Source organism: Sorghum bicolor, chromosome 7 (genome assembly GCF_000003195.3).
Source record: "Sorghum bicolor cultivar BTx623 chromosome 7, Sorghum_bicolor_NCBIv3, whole genome shotgun sequence".
Lineage (NCBI taxonomy): Eukaryota > Viridiplantae > Streptophyta > Magnoliopsida > Poales > Poaceae > Sorghum > Sorghum bicolor.
The window spans coordinates 10,377,891-10,400,860 of record NC_012876.2 but is presented as its reverse complement, the minus strand read 5'-3'; the positions used below and the strand labels follow the sequence as shown (position 1 = coordinate 10,400,860).

At 41.6% G+C, this 22,970-nt stretch overlaps 1 protein-coding gene across 1 annotated transcript; it reads right to left on the bottom strand.

The window, feature by feature from the left end:
* Positions 21,071-22,970, bottom strand: LOC110437214 (beta-galactosidase 6-like). The gene is made up of 3 exons (XM_021465577.1): positions 22,942-22,970; positions 21,422-21,758; positions 21,071-21,337 (listed from the first exon to the last, which is right to left on the bottom strand). Exons 1-3 carry the CDS (start codon positions 22,968-22,970, stop codon positions 21,230-21,232), a joined length of 474 nt encoding a protein of 157 aa, XP_021321252.1. The 3' UTR covers positions 21,071-21,229.

Sequence of the window (22,970 nt, the reverse complement as noted above, 5' to 3'; positions counted from 1 at the left end):
AGCGGCGAGCGCTCTAACCTCCTAACAGACTCACCTAGAACTCCCGTGACACGCCGCGGGCTGCCTGCTCGTCGTCCGCGCCGCTCACCGTCAGCAACTCGGTACAGAGTCGCCGCCGGGCAGGTAATGAATGAGGCTGCTGCCTCCGTTGGTGGTTCCTTCTTGGGGGTTAGGGTTTTAGTAAGTCATGGGCTGGGCTAGGGTTTTTCAAAGCTGTGGGCTCGGTGTTTAGGACTTTTTTTTAAACATGTTTAGGCCATTTGCTGCCTCTCGTAAGGCTGGCCCAAGTTGCGTTGGTCCAAATAGCTGAAGCTCTATTATTTTTCTTCTTTCTTATTATTAGAATAGAAGAATTTCCCTCGAAAAAAATAGAATAGGAGAATCGCCTCAAAATGAGTTCAGAGTTTCGGACCCTTATGCTTTTTATCAGGCATTTTATTAGAGCAATCACAGTGGAAGTTTTATGTTTCTGTTTCCAAGACTCTGAGATGTTCAAAGCAGTGTAAATAAGTTTCATACTCATGAAACTCATTTCATCCTCTAAAATTTTTATCATCTCTCTCTTCATTCTTATGTCATGCCAGCTTATTTAATGTATATGAAACTCTCATAATTTCTTTTATTTTTTAAACTGGTATTAGGAAAATACCTCTAACATGTTGGGACGTTTGAGTAATTATTAGTTTTTTCCCTCTGTGCCATTAAAAGTGTTGTTTTTTACTTTTAGGTTTTATTGTTTGACCTTTCGTCTTATTCAATTTTTTATGCAAATAGTAAAATAAATAAAACATGGTTATTGACTAAACAAGTCATAAAAAATAAATAATATTTATAACAAATTTTGAATAAGACGAATGGTCAAATAAGAAGAACAAAAAGTCAAAAATGATACTTTTAATGGGAAAGAGGCTGTGTTGAGAGGATACAATGGGGAGAGAATGAAAAAATGGAGAGAGAAGAGAATAAATTAGAAAAGAAAAAAAGAAATGAAAATAAGAGGGGTATTTTTTTTTCTAGCTCAAGCTATATTATCAGAGCAGAACGAATGGGTTGATATGATTAATATACGAAGATGATAGGTCGTTTCTATGAGAATGAGATGGTGTACCGTCATATGTGCTGGTCATATTGCTTGGGAACATTGATCTTACAAATAGACTTTATATATACAGGGTTCCAAAAAATACTATAGATACAGAAATTATGTTAGAACATGTTCGAAAGAGATTTTTTTCTACTTCATATAGCCTTATGCCCATCGAACGATGAGATGTTCCCATTCCAATTTAAAAGAAAATAGTTTCGATGAATTGATGTTAAATTTGCGTGCCAAGAAATTTTTTTAAAAAAGTACATATTGAGGAATACATATGAGAAATTGATGATTTTTCTTAGAAATTGATGATTTTTTATTTGCAAGTGGATAAGAATAGTACGTTTGTCTATATATTTTGATGGCACAGAGTTTTTATATTATTGTTACATTGAAATTTTACTTCCGTAGCAACGTACGGGCATATGCTAGTTAAGAAAGAGTATGTGAAAAAACACAAGTTCTGTACAAAACGGGAATACTGCATCAGCATTTTAGTAGGTCAGTATTTTATCATTAATTATTATTAGTTTATGCTTAAGCTCCCAAATATCCCATATGATCAGTTATCAGAACCATAGTAAGTCATTAAGTCACATTAAAGCATAATTATACATCACCATGTACTTTAAAGCCATCAGTAACCAGTTATTCTGTGAGTTTTTCGGGCCGCTTGTGACCGTGAGCACGACTGTTATAACAGTTATACACTCTGCAGAGGTTGTGCACTTTCACCGTGAGTCGTGTTGCCCATATGCCCGAGGTCCGTCGACCCCAAACACTACCATGGTGAGCGAGCAGGGTACACTATGAAGCCTTCCATAGGCCTATTCTAACCAGTTAGGGCCACGAGGTTTCCTCGGCAGACAGATGTAGAAAATCCCCCTTTTCTATGGCACATTTCCATCGTGGCTATACTCATAGAAATAGGGGCAGTACTACACCCAAAGTGGCAAGCCCCTCTTACGCCCTTTCGAGTAACCTCTAACAAGTTAGAAGAGATCCTATTACAGAACTAAAGTCAGAGCCAGATGACTCTCCCGGTTGCACTGTAAGTCCCAACTTTTGCCGACAGATAAGTCCTTACGCAGGGTCTAGGACAACATGACCAACAGTCATTTGTACCATAGCCCTATGTTCCATTTATCATAATCATGTTTAATCAATTAACCATGGTTCCATCACTAATTTCAGGTCCTATATAATTAGAGTTAGAGCACTAGCACTTCTACCCATATGCAATAAAGACCCTCGGAAACAAGGTATTTGTCATCAACAGCTAGGATGTCCTTATAGTTTGTAATATTATACACATGCATGGTGAAATGCTTAAAATGAGTAGGACAACAAGGTAGGCCCATGCTATACTTGCCTTAGTTCACGTACTCATGCTGGTCTTGCTGGTCCTGCTGGTCCCCAAACAGCTCCGGACTCCCGAAATACTCCTCACCGTCTGGGCTCGATCAACACATCACAATCATCACGCATACCAAGACAGACATGCAAGAGAACAAATTCTATAGTTAGAATAGTACACCAGCAGTAAATAAATTAAATAAAAGTTTTCCAAAATCATCTACGTGCTGCTACGATCACGTCAACGCAAAATTCACAAAAAACGGACTTACGACGCGAAAGTTACACTTTTAATGAGATTTCAACAGCAATCTACGGACTTGTAATTAACTAGGAAATCTAACAGTGGTAAACCTAAACAACAGTGGTACCAACGCGAAGCTTACGAAATTACGAAACTAACGCAACTTGAACGGATCGATTCAGAGTTCAAACGACGATTTTATAGCTAAAACAATGCGGTGGCAATTCTATAATTAAAGCAGAGTTTAAATGAAATTAAATAAATGAATGAAATCCTGGAAAAATCCTCTGGCCGAGGACTGCGCGCACGAAAACAGGATTCCTGGGAGGCTCTTTAACAAAATGTCAAACGAAGGGGTATCAAGTGATTCTGGTCGTTGGATCAAGCTTGAACGCGCTGGATTAAAAAAAAGAAAGAGAGAGAGAGAGAGAGAGAGAGAGAGAGGAAGGGGGATGGCACACAGGCGCCTCGGGGAAGAATACGGTGGCCACCATGGCCGGCCACCCGAAGCTCGCTGGAGTCGAGCCGATGGGGAGCTACGGTGCACGGTTTTCGATTCCAAAAGCACTCGGAGAGAGGAGAGCGATGCGAGTCCGTTCCCAACTATAAGCGCGGTCGGGGAGGCGGTTTCCGCGGAGGTTCACGATGGCGCCATGAACGACCCGTCGGAGCTCGCGGGGAGAACTCCCGAGGCCACGGTTTCGCATGGGAAAAAGCCGGGGAGGGAGAGTGAGCGAAGGCGAGCGTGCTTCAGCCCTCAACGCAGCCGGGAGAAGTTCGCGTGGTCTGCGCCATAGCCGGCGGCCATGGTGCTCACCGGAGTTCGCGGAGAAGGCCCTAGCGGCTACCAACCGGACAGGAAAGGCAGAGAGAGAGAGGGAAGGAGTTGGCGAGCTCACCGGCACAGCGAAAGGAGGCAGAGGCGGCTTGATTCACCGGGACGTCGCGCGGCTGGTCTGCAGTGCTTCAGCGGTGGTCTTTCTTACTGTCTAGACGCTTGGTTGCGGCTGCGAGTGCGGAAATAGAGGAGGGGGAGAGAGGTGCGAGGTCGGCAACAACTCTAAGTCGCGAGAGACCGAGAGACGTGGGCGTGGGTGCGTCGTCGTGGGAGCGGGGCGCCGGTTGCGGCTTCCTGTGCGTGAGAGAAGGAGGGAACGGTTGGGGGAGGGAGAAGGAGCCGACAGGTGGGCCCCACTCGTCAGTGGGAGAGAGAGAGAGAGGGAGTTAGGGTGCTGGCGTGCTGCTCGAATTGGGCCAAGCAGGCCGAAAGTGAGGGGGAAGGGAGAGAGATGGATTTCTTTTTTTTATTATTTTTTCCAACTTGTTTTCAAAAGCATTTACAAATTGAATTTTGAACAAAATTTCTTTTGCATAATTTCACACATCACAAAAATAAGTACTGCGGCATGAATGCATCAACATGTTTCTAAACCTATATTAAATTTTATTTTCGCAAAAAATTAATTATTTTTCCTATATTATAATGCTCACAAAAAATTATTTAATTAAATCATATTTCTCTATTTTAAAGAGTAAAATTTTGGGTGTTACAGGAAAATGTGATGCAGGAGAAAAAAACCATCAAAATTGGCGTAAAAAATGTGATGCAGGAGAAAAAAATCATCAAAATTGGCGTGAAAAATGTGATGCATAAGGATTTGGTCCTGCAAGCTCATGCTCCAAAACCTAGTTAGCTTACCACTCGAACAATCTCTAATTAAACAATATTTAGCGCTGTTACTTCTTTTTTTCACGACAGTCTGTATGCAGGGTAAAAGCATCAAAGTTTATGTTCGAATTTCAAATTGTTCAAACAAAATCAAGTAGAGAAATAACCAAAGTAAAAGTTATAGATCTGGATGAGTTGTATAACTTTTGTGTTGTTGACTTTTCCATTTGAAGTCATTTAGTGCTCAAAAGTTCTGTTTGAAATTCTTGAATTTAGAATTTCAAATTTTTGAATTTTTCAAATAAACTCATATGGAGAAAGGACCTAAATCAAAGTTGTAGATCTTGATGGGGTCTACAATTTTGCATGAGTACATTTTCAATTGAAATTCTACATTTTTGCGAGGAATAATTCATCGTTCTATTCCTAAATTAACATAAAATAATTATAATACTTTTAAATTTGGTCAAAAATTCTAATTTTTTGCATGGTTTTGTTACATAATTGTTAGATAAAAAAACACAAATGATTTTAACAAAGTGACATCACACATTGTTCATGATTTGATATATCTCTCATATAGTATATGGGAAGAGTATGAAGACGTATCCAATTGTGAACATGTGTACTACCACTTTGTTCAAATGATGTTGGATGGAGAAATGACCAAATTCAAAGTTGTAGATCTTGACGATTTCTGCAACTTTATTGTTTGTGACTTTTTCAGTTGAAATCATTTGTTATCCAAAAAATTTATTCGAAGTTCTCATATTTTAAAGTTCAAATTTTGAATTGTTCGAACAAAGTCACATGGAAAAATGAGTAAAATAAAAGTTGTAGATCTCGATGATTTGTACAACTTTGTTGGTTCTGACTTTTCCATTTGAAATCATTTTCTGTCCCAAAATTCTTTTTGAGGTTGTAATATTTTGAAATTACAAAAGTTGTCACAAAAAATACAAAACCTATTTTGGGCTACTTTCTCCTCCCTCCGCTGTCCGCTCCCTACGCTTGGGCCAGCAGTCCACTTGGCCCGATGGCTGCTCAACATGGCAGGCAGCAAGCAGTCAACGCATGCTGCATGCTGCAAGGGCCCAGCGCCTTCTCAATTTTAGTCCCAGCTCACCTGTTCGGTTAAGCGTCCCGGCCTGAAACAATTCCAGCCCAATATAATTTATCAAATGATTCCATACCCAAAATAATTTCAGGGCTGCAAAGAAATAGGCTCTTTGGAGAGACGGAGACAATGGTCTATATAATTCCATCTTATGTTGCTTGCCTCCATTTGGCTGGCCCTATTGGCCAAAGACACTTTTACAATACGTACGTATATATTTCTAAATTTTGATTTGATTTGATTATGAAACATGAAATTTAAATTCTGGATATGAAAATTAAATTCTGCATTTTGAATACGGTATATATTTTGAATTCTAAATCTGAATAAAAAGTAAAAATGGTTTCAAAACATCAAACCGTTTATGAATTTGGTACTTCGTACGCATTTGGGATTTGTATCCACCCTGTATCAGCACGCACGCAGATGGGTTCTGTCAGCCAAAGACCACAACAGTACTACGTCTTAAATCCTTTTAAATTTCTAGAAATAAATTAAAAATCTAAAAATAAAAATGATATCAATACTTGTCGTATATGAATCTAGCTTTAAAAAAGCCTTAGAAATAAAATATTAGTAGAATCTCATCAAACTATATTACTTCAGTTATTCATCTAACTATACTACTTTTACAATTGTGCATTTACCCTTTTACCCTTTATTTTAAAAAAGAACTAAAAAAGGAATTACAGCTCATCTATTTGGGGTCCTAATCCCCTCACTTTCAGAGGCGTTGAGAAGCGAGGGTTGGCGGCATGACGCATATGACACATCTATCGCCTCCCATCGTCTCTCATCGCTTCTCATATTTTGGACCCACCGATATAGACACATCAATTGTTCTCATCGCTTCTCCAACCATTGTAAAAATATTCCTATCCAACACATTCTGCCTCTAGTTTCATCCAGCAGTGTGCCCTAAGAGCAGCGACGGATCCAGCGGTGGGGCTAGGGGGGCTCTAGCCCCCCTACCGCTGCTGTACTAGTGGAGTTTCTAGTATTTTTCTTCTAATTTTAAGTACAAATATATAAGTTATAGTGGACTGAGACCTTTATTTTTTATGAGTTATTTTATGAGTTTCATCCCTGATTGATGTTTTCAATATAAAACTACTTTAAGCTATTATATTTTTTTTATGATGGGTTATAGTAGAGCTAAGTCGATGAAGCACTTTTATTTAGCCTTTTCTAACTTTTTTTTTCTGGCTTCGTCCCTGCCTAAGGGCATGACCAACACAGGTGAATAGTGCTGTTAGCCTCAACCAAAAGTAGTATTCCATGTAGACGAGAAAGAGATAAGACAAACAATCTCACAACGCAAGCAACGAGAAGCTACGGAGTATTTTGTTTGGTCCCATGGCAGCAGTTTGCAGCTTTCTTTTTTCAACTTGCTGCTTTTCCTCTCGTTGCCCTGGTGGTTGTTGTGTGTGTCAGAGGCTATCCTTTGCTGCAACGCTCGCTTTAACATGAGAGACAGTAAGGCTGTACGACAGGGTGTAGCGCATAGGCGGATACATAGGGTATTCCTGGTATTCTCATGAATACCCAATTTTTTTATGCACTAAATATATATATAGGTATATTTATATATATGTATATCAAATATATTAACATTTCTATATTTAGAAAATAAAATTTCTCTCTCATTCTTTTTAATCTATTCTTGTATTCATTTTTCCACACAGATTCTATGTTAGCTCGATTACCGAAATTTATTTTATTTTGTTGTTGCTGCAAATGAGAACCTAATTATTTATCTTCAGACCACATACATATTGACTCATACCACCAAATATTAGCACAAAATCCTATCTTGTTTCTAAACTCTTTTCCAAGATAAATCGAAATATGTACATAACAGCATGTATAATAAAAGTATTTTTTTCATGTGAGTGAACGAGGCATGAGTGGGAGACAATTCCATAATCCACATTCATAAATCTCTAACCCTATCCGACGAGGCATGACGTGGTGGCGGTACTACTGGTTCCCAGTGTCCTAAGCTCCTGGCAGCGCGGGACATGTAGCGCGGGCGCGACCTCTATCTCTATGCTATGCCTACATGGCAACTGACGAGGGCCCACATCGGTTAGGTTAGAGGCAACAGCTAAGTGACGACTCACCAAACGGAATACCCAAGACTCAAATGGGGCTGGCCTAATGCTACGGTAGTGTGACGTTCGCCATTTCAATCCAAGCTGCCATCAAGATGGATTTCCTTTCACAGATGGCATAATCAAAAGCCCTGTACTTTGCACCGGACAACTTCTACTCAGGTTTTCCATGCTTCCTTCCATGTGGGATGTGGCTGGATTACAGAGTCAGCAATACCCTTACTTTCTGCACTGCCTGAGCCACCTTCACTGTCATGCCTTGTAACTATTTTCAGTGGGTGGGCTTCAGTGTTGAAGACCCACTCATCGAACGAGATAAACGATGTTGGGGAGAACAGCAGGTACAGATAGCTCTGCATCATGTCGTCTTTTGTACCAGTATTCACCTAAATACTCAAAAAAAATTATAAAAAAATAATAACTATTAGAACATTTCGAAGGTTGACAAGTTGGCAACTATGTTGGTATGACGAGAACTTACATCTTTCAGACCAACATATCCAGATTCTATACGGGAATTCTTCTCAAATGCTTGGAATATGTCCCAAACCCAATCTCGTATGTTTTATTACCGGTTAGGCGCTACAAATACATAAGTGATTCAATAGTCTCTGGTCTAAGGATGTTTCATGAATCATGATGTGCCCACGACCATGTCCTATGGCAGTAAAGAAATAGCATCCTATTATGTGAAGTGCAGAGGGAAAGATTAAAATGAAAGAAATATACAGGCTGTAACTGAACCTGTCCGCCACGGAAATAATTGTTCTCTCTAGCCAATTTTGTAGGAGTTGATTGGTAGAAGTTATAGCATGTCCATGCAAGCTACTTCGAAGTGATTATAAACAGAGAATAAATAAGAACACGCAATCTCTATCTCTACCCCTAAAAAGCCAATACAGGGACGTCAACAGCGCTCCAAAGTCCCTTTTCAACGTGCTCTCACTTTACTCCCAAGGCCACCTCCCGCTCTCACCCCCACGCCCTCACATCTCCTCCGATTCGTCTTTGACCAGCCAAGCCTTCTTCCCCTCCCTCTCGAAAAATCCTGCTCCGCCTCCGTGCGAGCCTCCGCCATCTCGCTCAGCGGCTGCGCTGTCGACTGCTGCTCAGCGGCTCCGTCGCCATCCCCTCCTCATCTCGGGGTCAGCAGCGCTGCCGCCGTCGTCGGGGTACGGCACGTCCTGGGCTTGGCGCCGAGCGATCGTGCCTGCGCCGCCTGTGCCGCGGCCGTGCTGGGTGGGGAGGAGCCGCGGCCGTGCTGCGGCAAACTGCGAACTGAGATCTTCGGCCTTCACCGGCTCACGCTCACCCCGTCACCCACGCGACCAGGCGCCGCCGACGCATTAGCAACCACACGCGCCCTGGCCCTGCCCTCGGGGTCAGCAGCGCTGCCGCCGCCGTCGGGGTCCGGCTCGTCCTGGGCTTGGCGGCGAGCGGTCGTGGCTGCGCCGCCTGTGCCGCAGCCGTGCTGGGCGGGGAAGAGCCGCGACCGTGTTGGGCAGGGAGGAGCCGCGGCCGTGCTGCGGCAAACTGCGAACTGAGATCTTCGGCCTTCACCCACTAGACACGCCGCCGCCTCCACGAACAGATTCGCCCTCGCCGTGCACCAGCGCCGTCATCGATGCGACCGGATGCGTCGTCGCCACCATGAACTGCTCCTTCGTCTCCACCGTGCGGCTGTCGTCCTTGCCGTGCGGCTGTCGTCCGCCAGTGCCAAACCCTAACCATCGGCACCTACGGCCACCAAACAAAGTCAGTGAAGCGTCTCGCTAGGTTTGAGCCCTCCTTGACTCTGGCCTGTTTCAATTTTTTACCCGATGCAACTGCTCGACGGATGCTCTCATACCTTATTTGATAGGAGTGCCCAGCGCATGTTTGATGTTTACTGTTCTTGTTTTTTCTCTTTGCTAGAAACAGGCGGCCAACAAATTTGTTGGTACAGGTTTACATAAATAGCATTTCAGTCTTAATCATTTAGAAACTCAGAAAGGCTATCATTCCTCTGTTCTCTGTTTTTAATATATGGAGTGATAACTTCAATCTACACGTGCATCTCAACCACGTTCTCTTCTTTTATTAGTTGTTGTGAAATGCTAGGATTTCTTTTTTTTTAGACGGAGGGAGTATTTTTTATCTATAACTGTATGTTAAATCTAACAAAAGTTTGACATCTTTGTGTAGTGCTTGAGCCACTGGATGCAGTCCACTATCCTCCAACGAGATTGACAAACTTGGATCAAAAAGGTTTGGCAGGCTTATTAGAAATCACAATGGGTGAACAATGCTTGAGACCAAATAAATGCTCAAAGCTTAAATTATATTTAGGGTTGACAAAAGTTTGTACATTGATAATGTGAACGTGGTTGAGATTTGTTTATACAAATGGTTTTGTATTTTTTATTCTTTTCGTACATGGTTCTCAATATTTAAATTTAATTAAATGCACACAACTGAGATTTGTTTGATTGGCATGATAACTTGGCGTGTCCTTTACTCAGGCTACATACAATGTCTTCATCATTTTTGCTTTGATTCTTTGTAGTCGATCTTTGCCTGATGGACATAGAAAAAAATAGCAGTGCACACACTGCTTTTGGAGACCTGACTAATACTACCAATGCGGATAAGTAGAGAGACACATATGACAGATTCATGCATTCGGCGCCCTTCCCCTTCTTCCCGTCGCCGCGCGGCGGCACCACCTGGCGCACTTCCCCTCGCGCGGCGCCATAGCGGCGAGCGCTCTAACCTCCTAACAGACTCACCTAGAACTCCCGTGACACGCCGCGGGCTGCCTGCTCGTCGTCCGCGCCGCTCACCGTCAGCAACTCGGTACAGAGTCGCCGCCGGGCAGGTAATGAATGAGGCTGCTGCCTCCGTTGGTGGTTCCTTCTTGGGGGTTAGGGTTTTAGTAAGTCATGGGCTGGGCTAGGGTTTTTCAAAGCTGTGGGCTCGGTGTTTAGGACTTTTTTTTAAACATGTTTAGGCCATTTGCTGCCTCTCGTAAGGCTGGCCCAAGTTGCGTTGGTCCAAATAGCTGAAGCTCTATTATTTTTCTTCTTTCTTATTATTAGAATAGAAGAATTTCCCTCGAAAAAAATAGAATAGGAGAATCGCCTCAAAATGAGTTCAGAGTTTCGGACCCTTATGCTTTTTATCAGGCATTTTATTAGAGCAATCACAGTGGAAGTTTTATGTTTCTGTTTCCAAGACTCTGAGATGTTCAAAGCAGTGTAAATAAGTTTCATACTCATGAAACTCATTTCATCCTCTAAAATTTTTATCATCTCTCTCTTCATTCTTATGTCATGCCAGCTTATTTAATGTATATGAAACTCTCATAATTTCTTTTATTTTTTAAACTGGTATTAGGAAAATACCTCTAACATGTTGGGACGTTTGAGTAATTATTAGTTTTTTCCCTCTGTGCCATTAAAAGTGTTGTTTTTTACTTTTAGGTTTTATTGTTTGACCTTTCGTCTTATTCAATTTTTTATGCAAATAGTAAAATAAATAAAACATGGTTATTGACTAAACAAGTCATAAAAAATAAATAATATTTATAACAAATTTTGAATAAGACGAATGGTCAAATAAGAAGAACAAAAAGTCAAAAATGATACTTTTAATGGGAAAGAGGCTGTGTTGAGAGGATACAATGGGGAGAGAATGAAAAAATGGAGAGAGAAGAGAATAAATTAGAAAAGAAAAAAAGAAATGAAAATAAGAGGGGTATTTTTTTTCTAGCTCAAGCTATATTATCAGAGCAGAACGAATGGGTTGATATGATTAATATACGAAGATGATAGGTCGTTTCTATGAGAATGAGATGGTGTACCGTCATATGTGCTGGTCATATTGCTTGGGAACATTGATCTTACAAATAGACTTTATATATACAGGGTTCCAAAAAATACTATAGATACAGAAATTATGTTAGAACATGTTCGAAAGAGATTTTTTTCTACTTCATATAGCCTTATGCCCATCGAACGATGAGATGTTCCCATTCCAATTTAAAAGAAAATAGTTTCGATGAATTGATGTTAAATTTGCGTGCCAAGAAATTTTTTTAAAAAAGTACATATTGAGGAATACATATGAGAAATTGATGATTTTTCTTAGAAATTGATGATTTTTTATTTGCAAGTGGATAAGAATAGTACGTTTGTCTATATATTTTGATGGCACAGAGTTTTTATATTATTTTTACATTGAAATTTTACTTCCGTAGCAACGTACGGGCATATGCTAGTTAAGAAAGAGTATGTGAAAAAACACAAGTTCTGTACAAAACGGGAATACTGCATCAGCATTTTAGTAGGTCAGTATTTTATCATTAATTATTATTAGTTTATGCTTAAGCTCCCAAATATCCCATATGATCAGTTATCAGAACCATAGTAAGTCATTAAGTCACATTAAAGCATAATTATACATCACCATGTACTTTAAAGCCATCAGTAACCAGTTATTCTGTGAGTTTTTCGGGCCGCTTGTGACCGTGAGCACGACTGTTATAACAGTTATACACTCTGCAGAGGTTGTGCACTTTCACCGTGAGTCGTGTTGCCCATATGCCCGAGGTCCGTCGACCCCAAAACACTACCATGGTGAGCGAGCAGGGTACACTATGAAGCCTTCCATAGGCCTATTCTAACCAGTTAGGGCCACGAGGTTTCCTCGGCAGACAGATGTAGAAAATCCCCCTTTTCTATGGCACATTTCCATCGTGGCTATACTCATAGAAATAGGGGCAGTACTACACCCAAAGTGGCAAGCCCCTCTTACGCCCTTTCGAGTAACCTCTAACAAGTTAGAAGAGATCCTATTACAGAACTAAAGTCAGAGCCAGATGACTCTCCCGGTTGCACTGTAAGTCCCAACTTTTGCCGACAGATAAGTCCTTACGCAGGGTCTAGGACAACATGACCAACAGTCATTTGTACCATAGCCCTATGTTCCATTTATCATAATCATGTTTAATCAATTAACCATGGTTCCATCACTAATTTCAGGTCCTATATAATTAGAGTTAGAGCACTAGCACTTCTACCCATATGCAATAAAGACCCTCGGAAACAAGGTATTTGTCATCAACAGCTAGGATGTCCTTATAGTTTGTAATATTATACACATGCATGGTGAAATGCTTAAAATGAGTAGGACAACAAGGTAGGCCCATGCTATACTTGCCTTAGTTCACGTACTCATGCTGGTCTTGCTGGTCCTGCTGGTCCCCAAACAGCTCCGGACTCCCGAAATACTCCTCACCGTCTGGGCTCGATCAACACATCACAATCATCACGCATACCAAGACAGACATGCAAGAGAACAAATTCTATAGTTAGAATAGTACACCAGCAGTAAATAAATTAAATAAAAGTTTTCCAAAATCATCTACGTGCTGCTACGATCACGTCAACGCAAAATTCACAAAAAACGGACTTACGACGCGAAAGTTACACTTTTAATGAGATTTCAACAGCAATCTACGGACTTGTAATTAACTAGGAAATCTAACAGTGGTAAACCTAAACAACAGTGGTACCAACGCGAAGCTTACGAAATTACGAAACTAACGCAACTTGAACGGATCGATTCAGAGTTCAAACGACGATTTTATAGCTAAAACAATGCGGTGGCAATTCTATAATTAAAGCAGAGTTTAAATGAAATTAAATAAATGAATGAAATCCTGGAAAAATCCTCTGGCCGAGGACTGCGCGCACGAAAACAGGATTCCTGGGAGGCTCTTTAACAAAATGTCAAACGAAGGGGTATCAAGTGATTCTGGTCGTTGGATCAAGCTTGAACGCGCTGGATTAAAAAAAAGAAAGAGAGAGAGAGAGAGAGAGAGAGGAAGGGGGATGGCACACAGGCGCCTCGGGGAAGAATACGGTGGCCACCATGGCCGGCCACCCGAAGCTCGCTGGAGTCGAGCCGATGGGGAGCTACGGTGCACGGTTTTCGATTCCAAAAGCACTCGGAGAGAGGAGAGCGATGCGAGTCCGTTCCCAACTATAAGCGCGGTCGGGGAGGCGGTTTCCGCGGAGGTTCACGGTGGCGCCATGAACGACCCGTCGGAGCTCGCGGGGAGAACTCCCGAGGCCACGGTTTCGCATGGGAAAAAGCCGGGGAGGGAGAGTGAGCGAAGGCGAGCGTGCTTCAGCCCTCAACGCAGCCGGGAGAAGTTCGCGTGGTCTGCGCCATAGCCGGCGGCCATGGTGCTCACCGGAGTTCGCGGAGAAGGCCCTAGCGGCTACCAACCGGACAGGAAAGGCAGAGAGAGAGAGGGAAGGAGTTGGCGAGCTCACCGGCACAGCGAAAGGAGGCAGAGGCGGCTTGATTCACCGGGACGTCGCGCGGCTGGTCTGCAGTGCTTCAGCGGTGGTCTTTCTTACTGTCTAGACACTTGGTTGCGGCTGCGAGTGCGGAAATAGAGGAGGGGGAGAGAGGTGCGAGGTCGGCAACAACTCTAAGTCGCGAGAGACCGAGAGACGTGGGCGTGGGTGCGTCGTCGTGGGAGCGGGGCGCCGGTTGCGGCTTCCTGTGCGTGAGAGAAGGAGGGAACGGTTGGGGGAGGGAGAAGGAGCCGACAGGTGGGCCCCACTCGTCAGTGGGAGAGAGAGAGAGAGGGAGTTAGGGTGCTGGCGTGCTGCTCGAATTGGGCCAAGCAGGCCGAAAGTGAGGGGGAAGGGAGAGAGATGGATTTCTTTTTTTTATTATTTTTTCCAACTTGTTTTCAAAAGCATTTACAAATTGAATTTTGAACAAAATTTCTTTTGCATAATTTCACACATCACAAAAATAAGTACTGCGGCATGAATGCATCAACATGTTTCTAAACCTATATTAAATTTTATTTTCGCAAAAAATTAATTATTTTTCCTATATTATAATGCTCACAAAAAATTATTTAATTAAATCATATTTCTCTATTTTAAAGAGTAAAATTTTGGGTGTTACAGGAAAATGTGATGCAGGAGAAAAAAACCATCAAAATTGGCGTAAAAAATGTGATGCAGGAGAAAAAAATCATCAAAATTGGCGTGAAAAATGTGATGCATAAGGATTTGGTCCTGCAAGCTCATGCTCCAAAACCTAGTTAGCTTACCACTCGAACAATCTCTAATTAAACAATATTTAGCGCTGTTACTTCTTTTTTTCACGACAGTCTGTATGCAGGGTAAAAGCATCAAAGTTTATGTTCGAATTTCAAATTGTTCAAACAAAATCAAGTAGAGAAATAACCAAAGTAAAAGTTATAGATCTGGATGAGTTGTATAACTTTTGTGTTGTTGACTTTTCCATTTGAAGTCATTTAGTGCTCAAAAGTTCTGTTTGAAATTCTTGAATTTAGAATTTCAAATTTTTGAATTTTTCAAATAAACTCATATGGAGAAAGGACCTAAATCAAAGTTGTAGATCTTGATGGGGTCTACAATTTTGCATGAGTACATTTTCAATTGAAATTCTACATTTTTGCGAGGAATAATTCATCGTTCTATTCCTAAATTAACATAAAATAATTATAATACTTTTAAATTTGGTCAAAAATTCTAATTTTTTGCATGGTTTTGTTACATAATTGTTAGATAAAAAAACACAAATGATTTTAACAAAGTGACATCACACATTGTTCATGATTTGATATATCTCTCATATAGTATATGGGAAGAGTATGAAGACGTATCCAATTGTGAACATGTGTACTACCACTTTGTTCAAATGATGTTGGATGGAGAAATGACCAAATTCAAAGTTGTAGATCTTGACGATTTCTGCAACTTTATTGTTTGTGACTTTTTCAGTTGAAATCATTTGTTATCCAAAAAATTTATTCGAAGTTCTCATATTTTAAAGTTCAAATTTTGAATTGTTCGAACAAAGTCACATGGAAAAATGAGTAAAATAAAAGTTGTAGATCTCGATGATTTGTACAACTTTGTTGGTTCTGACTTTTCCATTTGAAATCATTTTCTGTCCCAAAATTCTTTTTGAGGTTGTAATATTTTGAAATTACAAAAGTTGTCACAAAAAATACAAAACCTATTTTGGGCTACTTTCTCCTCCCTCCGCTGTCCGCTCCCTACGCTTGGGCCAGCAGTCCACTTGGCCCGATGGCTGCTCAACATGGCAGGCAGCAAGCAGTCAACGCATGCTGCATGCTGCAAGGGCCCAGCGCCTTCTCAATTTTAGTCCCAGCTCACCTGTTCGGTTAAGCGTCCCGGCCTGAAACAATTCCAGCCCAATATAATTTATCAAATGATTCCATACCCAAAATAATTTCAGGGCTGCAAAGAAATAGGCTCTTTGGAGAGACGGAGACAATGGTCTATATAATTCCATCTTATGTTGCTTGCCTCCATTTGGCTGGCCCTATTGGCCAAAGACACTTTTACAATACGTACGTATATATTTCTAAATTTTGATTTGATTTGATTATGAAACATGAAATTTAAATTCTGGATATGAAAATTAAATTCTGCATTTTGAATACGGTATATATTTTGAATTCTAAATCTGAATAAAAAGTAAAAATGGTTTCAAAACATCAAACCGTTTATGAATTTGGTACTTCGTACGCATTTGGGATTTGTATCCACCCTGTATCAGCACGCACGCAGATGGGTTCTGTCAGCCAAAGACCACAACAGTACTACGTCTTAAATCCTTTTAAATTTCTAGAAATAAATTAAAAATCTAAAAATAAAAATGATATCAATACTTGTCGTATATGAATCTAGCTTTAAAAAAGCCTTAGAAATAAAATATTAGTAGAATCTCATCAAACTATATTACTTCAGTTATTCATCTAACTATACTACTTTTACAATTGTGCATTTACCCTTTTACCCTTTATTTTAAAAAAGAACTAAAAAAGGAATTACAGCTCATCTATTTGGGGTCCTAATCCCCTCACTTTCAGAGGCGTTGAGAAGCGAGGGTTGGCGGCATGACGCATATGACACATCTATCGCCTCCCATCGTCTCTCATCGCTTCTCATATTTTGGACCCACCGATATAGACACATCAATTGTTCTCATCGCTTCTCCAACCATTGTAAAAATATTCCTATCCAACACATTCTGCCTCTAGTTTCATCCAGCAGTGTGCCCTAAGAGCAGCGACGGATCCAGCGGTGGGGCTAGGGGGGCTCTAGCCCCCCTACCGCTGCTGTACTAGTGGAGTTTCTAGTATTTTTCTTCTAATTTTAAGTACAAATATATAAGTTATAGTGGACTGAGACCTTTATTTTTTATGAGTTATTTTATGAGTTTCATCCCTGATTGATGTTTTCAATATAAAACTACTTTAAGCTATTATATTTTTTTTATGATGGGTTATAGTAGAGCTAAGTCGATGAAGCACTTTTATTTAGCCTTTTCTAACTTTTTTTTTCTGGCTTCGTCCCTGCCTAAGGGCATGACCAACACAGGTGAATAGTGCTGTTAGCCTCAACCAAAAGTAGTATTCCATGTAGACGAGAAAGAGATAAGACAAACAATCTCACAACGCAAGCAACGAGAAGCTACGGAGTATTTTGTTTGGTCCCATGGCAGCAGTTTGCAGCTTTCTTTTTTCAACTTGCTGCTTTTCCTCTCGTTGCCCTGGTGGTTGTTGTGTGTGTCAGAGGCTATCCTTTGCTGCAACGCTCGCTTTAACATGAGAGACAGTAAGGCTGTACGACAGGGTGTAGCGCATAGGCGGATACATAGGGTATTCCTGGTATTCTCATGAATACCCAATTTTTTTATGCACTAAATATATATATAGGTATATTTATATATATGTATATCAAATATATTAACATTTCTATATTTAGAAAATAAAATTTCTCTCTCATTCTTTTTAATCTATTCTTGTATTCATTTTTCCACACAGATTCTATGTTAGCTCGATTACCGAAATTTATTTTATTTTGTTGTTGCTGCAAATGAGAACCTAATTATTTATCTTCAGACCACATACATATTGACTCATACCACCAAATATTAGCACAAAATCCTATCTTGTTTCTAAACTCTTTTCCAAGATAAATCGAAATATGTACATAACAGCATGTATAATAAAAGTATTTTTTTCATGTGAGTGAACGAGGCATGAGTGGGAGACAATTCCATAATCCACATTCATAAATCTCTAACCCTATCCGACGAGGCATGACGTGGTGGCGGTACTACTAGTTCCCAGTGTCCTAAGCTCCTGGCAGCGCGGGACATGTAGCGCGGGCGCGACCTCTATCTCTATGCTATGCCTACATGGCAACTGACGAGGGCCCACATCGGTTAGGTTAGAGGCAACAGCTAAGTGACGACTCACCAAACGGAATACCCAAGACTCAAATGGGGCTGGCCTAATGCTACGGTAGTGTGACGTTCGCCATTTCAATCCAAGCTGCCATCAAGATGGATTTCCTTTCACAGATGGCATAATCAAAAGCCCTGTACTTTGCACCGGACAACTTCTACTCAGGTTTTCCATGCTTCCTTCCATGTGGGATGTGGCTGGATTACAGAGTCAGCAATACCCTTACTTTCTGCACTGCCTGAGCCACCTTCACTGTCATGCCTTGTAACTATTTTCAGTGGGTGGGCTTCAGTGTTGAAGACCCACTCATCGAACGAGATAAACGATGTTGGGGAGAACAGCAGGTACAGATAGCTCTGCATCATGTCGTCTTTTGTACCAGTATTCACCTAAATACTCAAAAAAAATTATAAAAAAATAATAACTATTAGAACATTTCGAAGGTTGACAAGTTGGCAACTATGTTGGTATGACGAGAACTTACATCTTTCAGACCAACATATCCAGATTCTATACGGGAATTCTTCTCAAATGCTTGGAATATGTCCCAAACCCAATCTCGTATGTTTTATTACCGGTTAGGCGCTACAAATACATAAGTGATTCAATAGTCTCTGGTCTAAGGATGTTTCATGAATCATGATGTGCCCACGACCATGTCCTATGGCAGTAAAGAAATAGCATCCTATTATGTGAAGTGCAGAGGGAAAGATTAAAATGAAAGAAATATACAGGCTGTAACTGAACCTGTCCGCCACGGAAATAATTGTTCTCTCTAGCCAATTTTGTAGGAGTTGATTGGTAGAAGTTATAGCATGTCCATGCAAGCTACTTCGAAGTGATTATAAACAGAGAATAAATAAGAACACGCAATCTCTATCTCTACCCCTAAAAAGCCAATACAGGGACGTCAACAGCGCTCCAAAGTCCCTTTTCAACGTGCTCTCACTTTACTCCCAAGGCCACCTCCCGCTCTCACCCCCACGCCCTCACATCTCCTCCGATTCGTCTTTGACCAGCCAAGCCTTCTTCCCCTCCCTCTCGAAAAATCCTGCTCCGCCTCCGTGCGAGCCTCCGCCATCTCGCTCAGCGGCTGCGCTGTCGACTGCTGCTCAGCGGCTCCGTCGCCATCCCCTCCTCATCTCGGGGTCAGCAGCGCTGCCGCCGTCGTCGGGGTACGGCACGTCCTGGGCTTGGCGCCGAGCGATCGTGCCTGCGCCGCCTGTGCCGCGGCCGTGCTGGGTGGGGAGGAGCCGCGGCCGTGCTGCGGCAAACTGCGAACTGAGATCTTCGGCCTTCACCGGCTCACGCTCACCCCGTCACCCACGCGACCAGGCGCCGCCGACGCATTAGCAACCACACGCGCCCTGGCCCTGCCCTCGGGGTCAGCAGCGCTGCCGCCGCCGTCGGGGTCCGGCTCGTCCTGGGCTTGGCGGCGAGCGGTCGTGGCTGCGCCGCCTGTGCCGCAGCCGTGCTGGGCGGGGAAGAGCCGCGACCGTGTTGGGCAGGGAGGAGCCGCGGCCGTGCTGCGGCAAACTGCGAACTGAGATCTTCGGCCTTCACCCACTAGACACGCCGCCGCCTCCACGAACAGATTCGCCCTCGCCGTGCACCAGCGCCGTCATCGATGCGACCGGATGCGTCGTCGCCACCATGAACTGCTCCTTCGTCTCCACCGTGCGGCTGTCGTCCTTGCCGTGCGGCTGTCGTCCGCCAGTGCCAAACCCTAACCATCGGCACCTACGGCCACCAAACAAAGTCAGTGAAGCGTCTCGCTAGGTTTGAGCCCTCCTTGACTCTGGCCTGTTTCAATTTTTTACCCGATGCAACTGCTCGACGGATGCTCTCATACCTTATTTGATAGGAGTGCCCAGCGCATGTTTGATGTTTACTGTTCTTGTTTTTTCTCTTTGCTAGAAACAGGCGGCCAACAAATTTGTTCAAAACTTGTACACACAATAATGTTGATGCTAGGTAGAGCTCCAAATCCATGTTCTGCAATTTCTAGGCAACAATCCACAGGTCAAAACGATATATTCATCAAAACCTGCTCAGTTAAGAAAACAGATTCAGAAGTAGACCTTTGTTTGTGTGCATGAAACCTATCAAGAGGTTTAGAACCTGGCGTTGGCATGCTTATTGTTGTTCAGTTTGTCTTCTCTGTGTCATATGATTCATGGCAAAATAATAATAATTTTATACTGCTGCTGGAATTGGAGTAAAGAGAGGGTAATTTTATACTGCTGGAACTCTATACTGCTGTAGTAATTCGTGCTAAAAAAATGTTTTGCCAAACATGGGTAGAAGTACAATGTTCCATGTCCAATTTATGTCATCTTATATGAACTTTGCTGCATTCTTTTCTGGCATTTTTAGAAATACAGGCTTAATTATACAGAATGACACTCAATTCACTATTAATCTTAAAAGTGCAGACTTGGCTTTGCCTTTTTGTTTTCTGTATAAATACACCTTGTATCACCGGCTAGAAGTTGCTATCCCTTTCTGATGATATAAGAGCACCTACCTTTTTGTTACTTGTGCAGTTGTGCTTCTTCATGACTTACTCTTGAGTTGTCTTCCTTTCTCAGAGCTACCTGTCATAGTAGATAGACTCCAAAAATGCTTTCTCATGGTATTGAATTTTTTCAGTGATCTACGATAACTTCCAATTGGCTGTACGATAGACTCCATTTGGCTCAATTATTACTTTGCCATTACCATATATTAGAATGACATATCAGTGGACTGCTAAAATAAATTTTGTAATGATATATCTCACAAAAGTTTCACAAAGCTTTATGCACCCAAAGTAACTGATGGTTTACTTTCGATTTATTTACAGAGTTGTAAAGATTTTTTGTGAGGGGAAGAAGAAGAAGAAGAAGAAGAAGGAAGAACTGGCTACAATATATAGCTTCGCCTGTGAGAATTGAACCTTAACTCTTGTCACAGTTGGCCGATTAAGCATCACTATTCCACATCTGCACGGATAACTTTCAGGTATGTATACACAATTAGTGCTGTTGACGTCCCTGTATTCCCAAATTGATTGAAATTCAATCCATTCTATTTTTTCAAGAAGGATTACAAAAGGATCACCTTCTTTGTCATGATGGATGAATTTATATCTTAACAAGAAATATGCTTTCTAATCATACCATCTAATAGCTTGGATATAGCAATGTTGGGAATATTTTTATTCCTTTTGACCAGGATGGGAACATTTATTCCTTTTTGCCTGCTTGCCTACATAGAGAAGGTTTCACATTCTCCCCACTGATTTTGCTTCCTATGAACCAATGTTAATCAGACTTGTCACGAACATGCAGCTTCAACCGCAAGGCTTTTTGTGACCCCTGTCCATGGATTTCCAAAGTAATTCGACGACACTGGCACGCTGCAGTTGCTCACTCCAATGCAAGCCTGTAGAATCCCAGTAACACTATTAGCAACCCATAAGAATCAGTTGGTTCATTGAGACATAAGAATGGAGCAGCTTATAGTTACCTCCTGAACAACTGAGATAGCCTGAGTGCTGCTGCATTCTCCATGGCTGTAGCTTCCGCACGTGCCGCTCGGTGTCCCAAAGCTTGCAAACTTGATGCTGCTGATGACCTGTCCATCTTTTGGGCATTCCAGGCGAAGTTCAGGTCTATATCTTTGCATTGTCTGTTGAGAAGAATTCCAACTATCAATTTGGGCTGGATGTTCCTCTGATACTTGTGCGCACACACTTCGTGTCTGCCTTATCACAAAGGATATCTTGCTTGGGTCACCACCAAATTGCTCAAAAAGGACTATATCATTGCTGCCTGGTTGAAGAAACAAACAGGGAACATGGTACCTGTTTAACAAGGTAAGAATCCAATTAATCAATAGTCTTCAGTTCCTGCAGTTGCTATATTGTTGGGCAATACCAGAACACACTGCTAAAGTGCTCAGCGTCACAGTTGCTATATTGTTGGGCAATATCAGAACACACTCCTGGTTTGTGATGCAGTTCAATGGTGTAGGATGAGATGGAATGGGTTCCTTTGGGTTTCAGTCGGTTATGAGAAAACAAATTTTTGGGCACGCTTTTTGATTAAATGTCGGAGGCAAGAAGTGCACTCACATGCTGTTCAATGAAATGTCTCACCTAAACAAATATCTGACTTAGTGGAGGTTTTTTTCATTCTGTATCTGTGAAGGTTTCCTATTTCCTATTGTCAGTGACAAAGGAGTTCAATTTTTATCTTCAAACAATTCGTCAACAAATGGTACAGGTTTACATAAATAGCATTTCAGTCTTAATCATTTAGAAACTCAGAAAGGCTATCATTCCTCTGTTCTCTGTTTTTAATATATGGAGTGATAACTTCAATCTACACGTGCATCTCAACCACGTTCTCTTCTTTTATTAGTTGTTGTGAAATGCTAGGATTTCTTATATTTTTTAGACGGAGGGAGTATTTTTTATCTATAACTGTATGTTAAATCTAACAAAAGTTTGACATCTTTGTGTAGTGCTTGAGCCACTGGATGCAGTCCACTATCCTCCAACGAGATTGACAAACTTGGATCAAAAAGGTTTGGCAGGCTTATTAGAAATCACAATGGGTGAACAATGCTTGAGACCAAATAAATGCTCAAAGCTTAAATTATATTTAGGGTTGACAAAAGTTTGTACATTGATAATGTGAACGTGGTTGAGATTTGTTTATACAAATGGTTTTGTATTTTTTATTCTTTTCGTACATGGTTCTCAATATTTAAATTTAATTAAATGCACACAACTGAGATTTGTTTGATTGGCATGATAACTTGGCGTGTCCTTTACTCAGGCTACATACAATGTCTTCATCATTTTTGCTTTGATTCTTTGTAGTCGATCTTTGCCTGATGGACATAGAAAAAAATAGCAGTGCACACACTGCTTTTGGAGACCTGACTAATACTACCAATGCGGATAAGTAGAGAGACACATATGACAGATTCATGCATTCGGCGCCCTTCCCCTTCTTCCCGTCGCCGCGCGGCGGCACCACCTGGCGCACTTCCCCTCGCGCGGCGCCAT

Bases quoted from the DNA above. Each gene is read 5' to 3' on its own strand.
- LOC110437214 (XM_021465577.1), bottom strand. From the start codon at position 22,970: ATGGCGCCGCGCGAGGGGAAGTGCGCCAG. The intron at 21,759-22,941 runs GTGGTGCCGCCG...CTTGTTAAACAG, and splicing joins CGCGAGGGGAAGTGCGCCAG to GTACCATGTTCCCTGTTTGT. The intron at 21,338-21,421 runs GTAACTATAAGC...GGGATTCTACAG, and splicing joins CTATCTCAGTTGTTCAGGAG to GCTTGCATTGGAGTGAGCAA.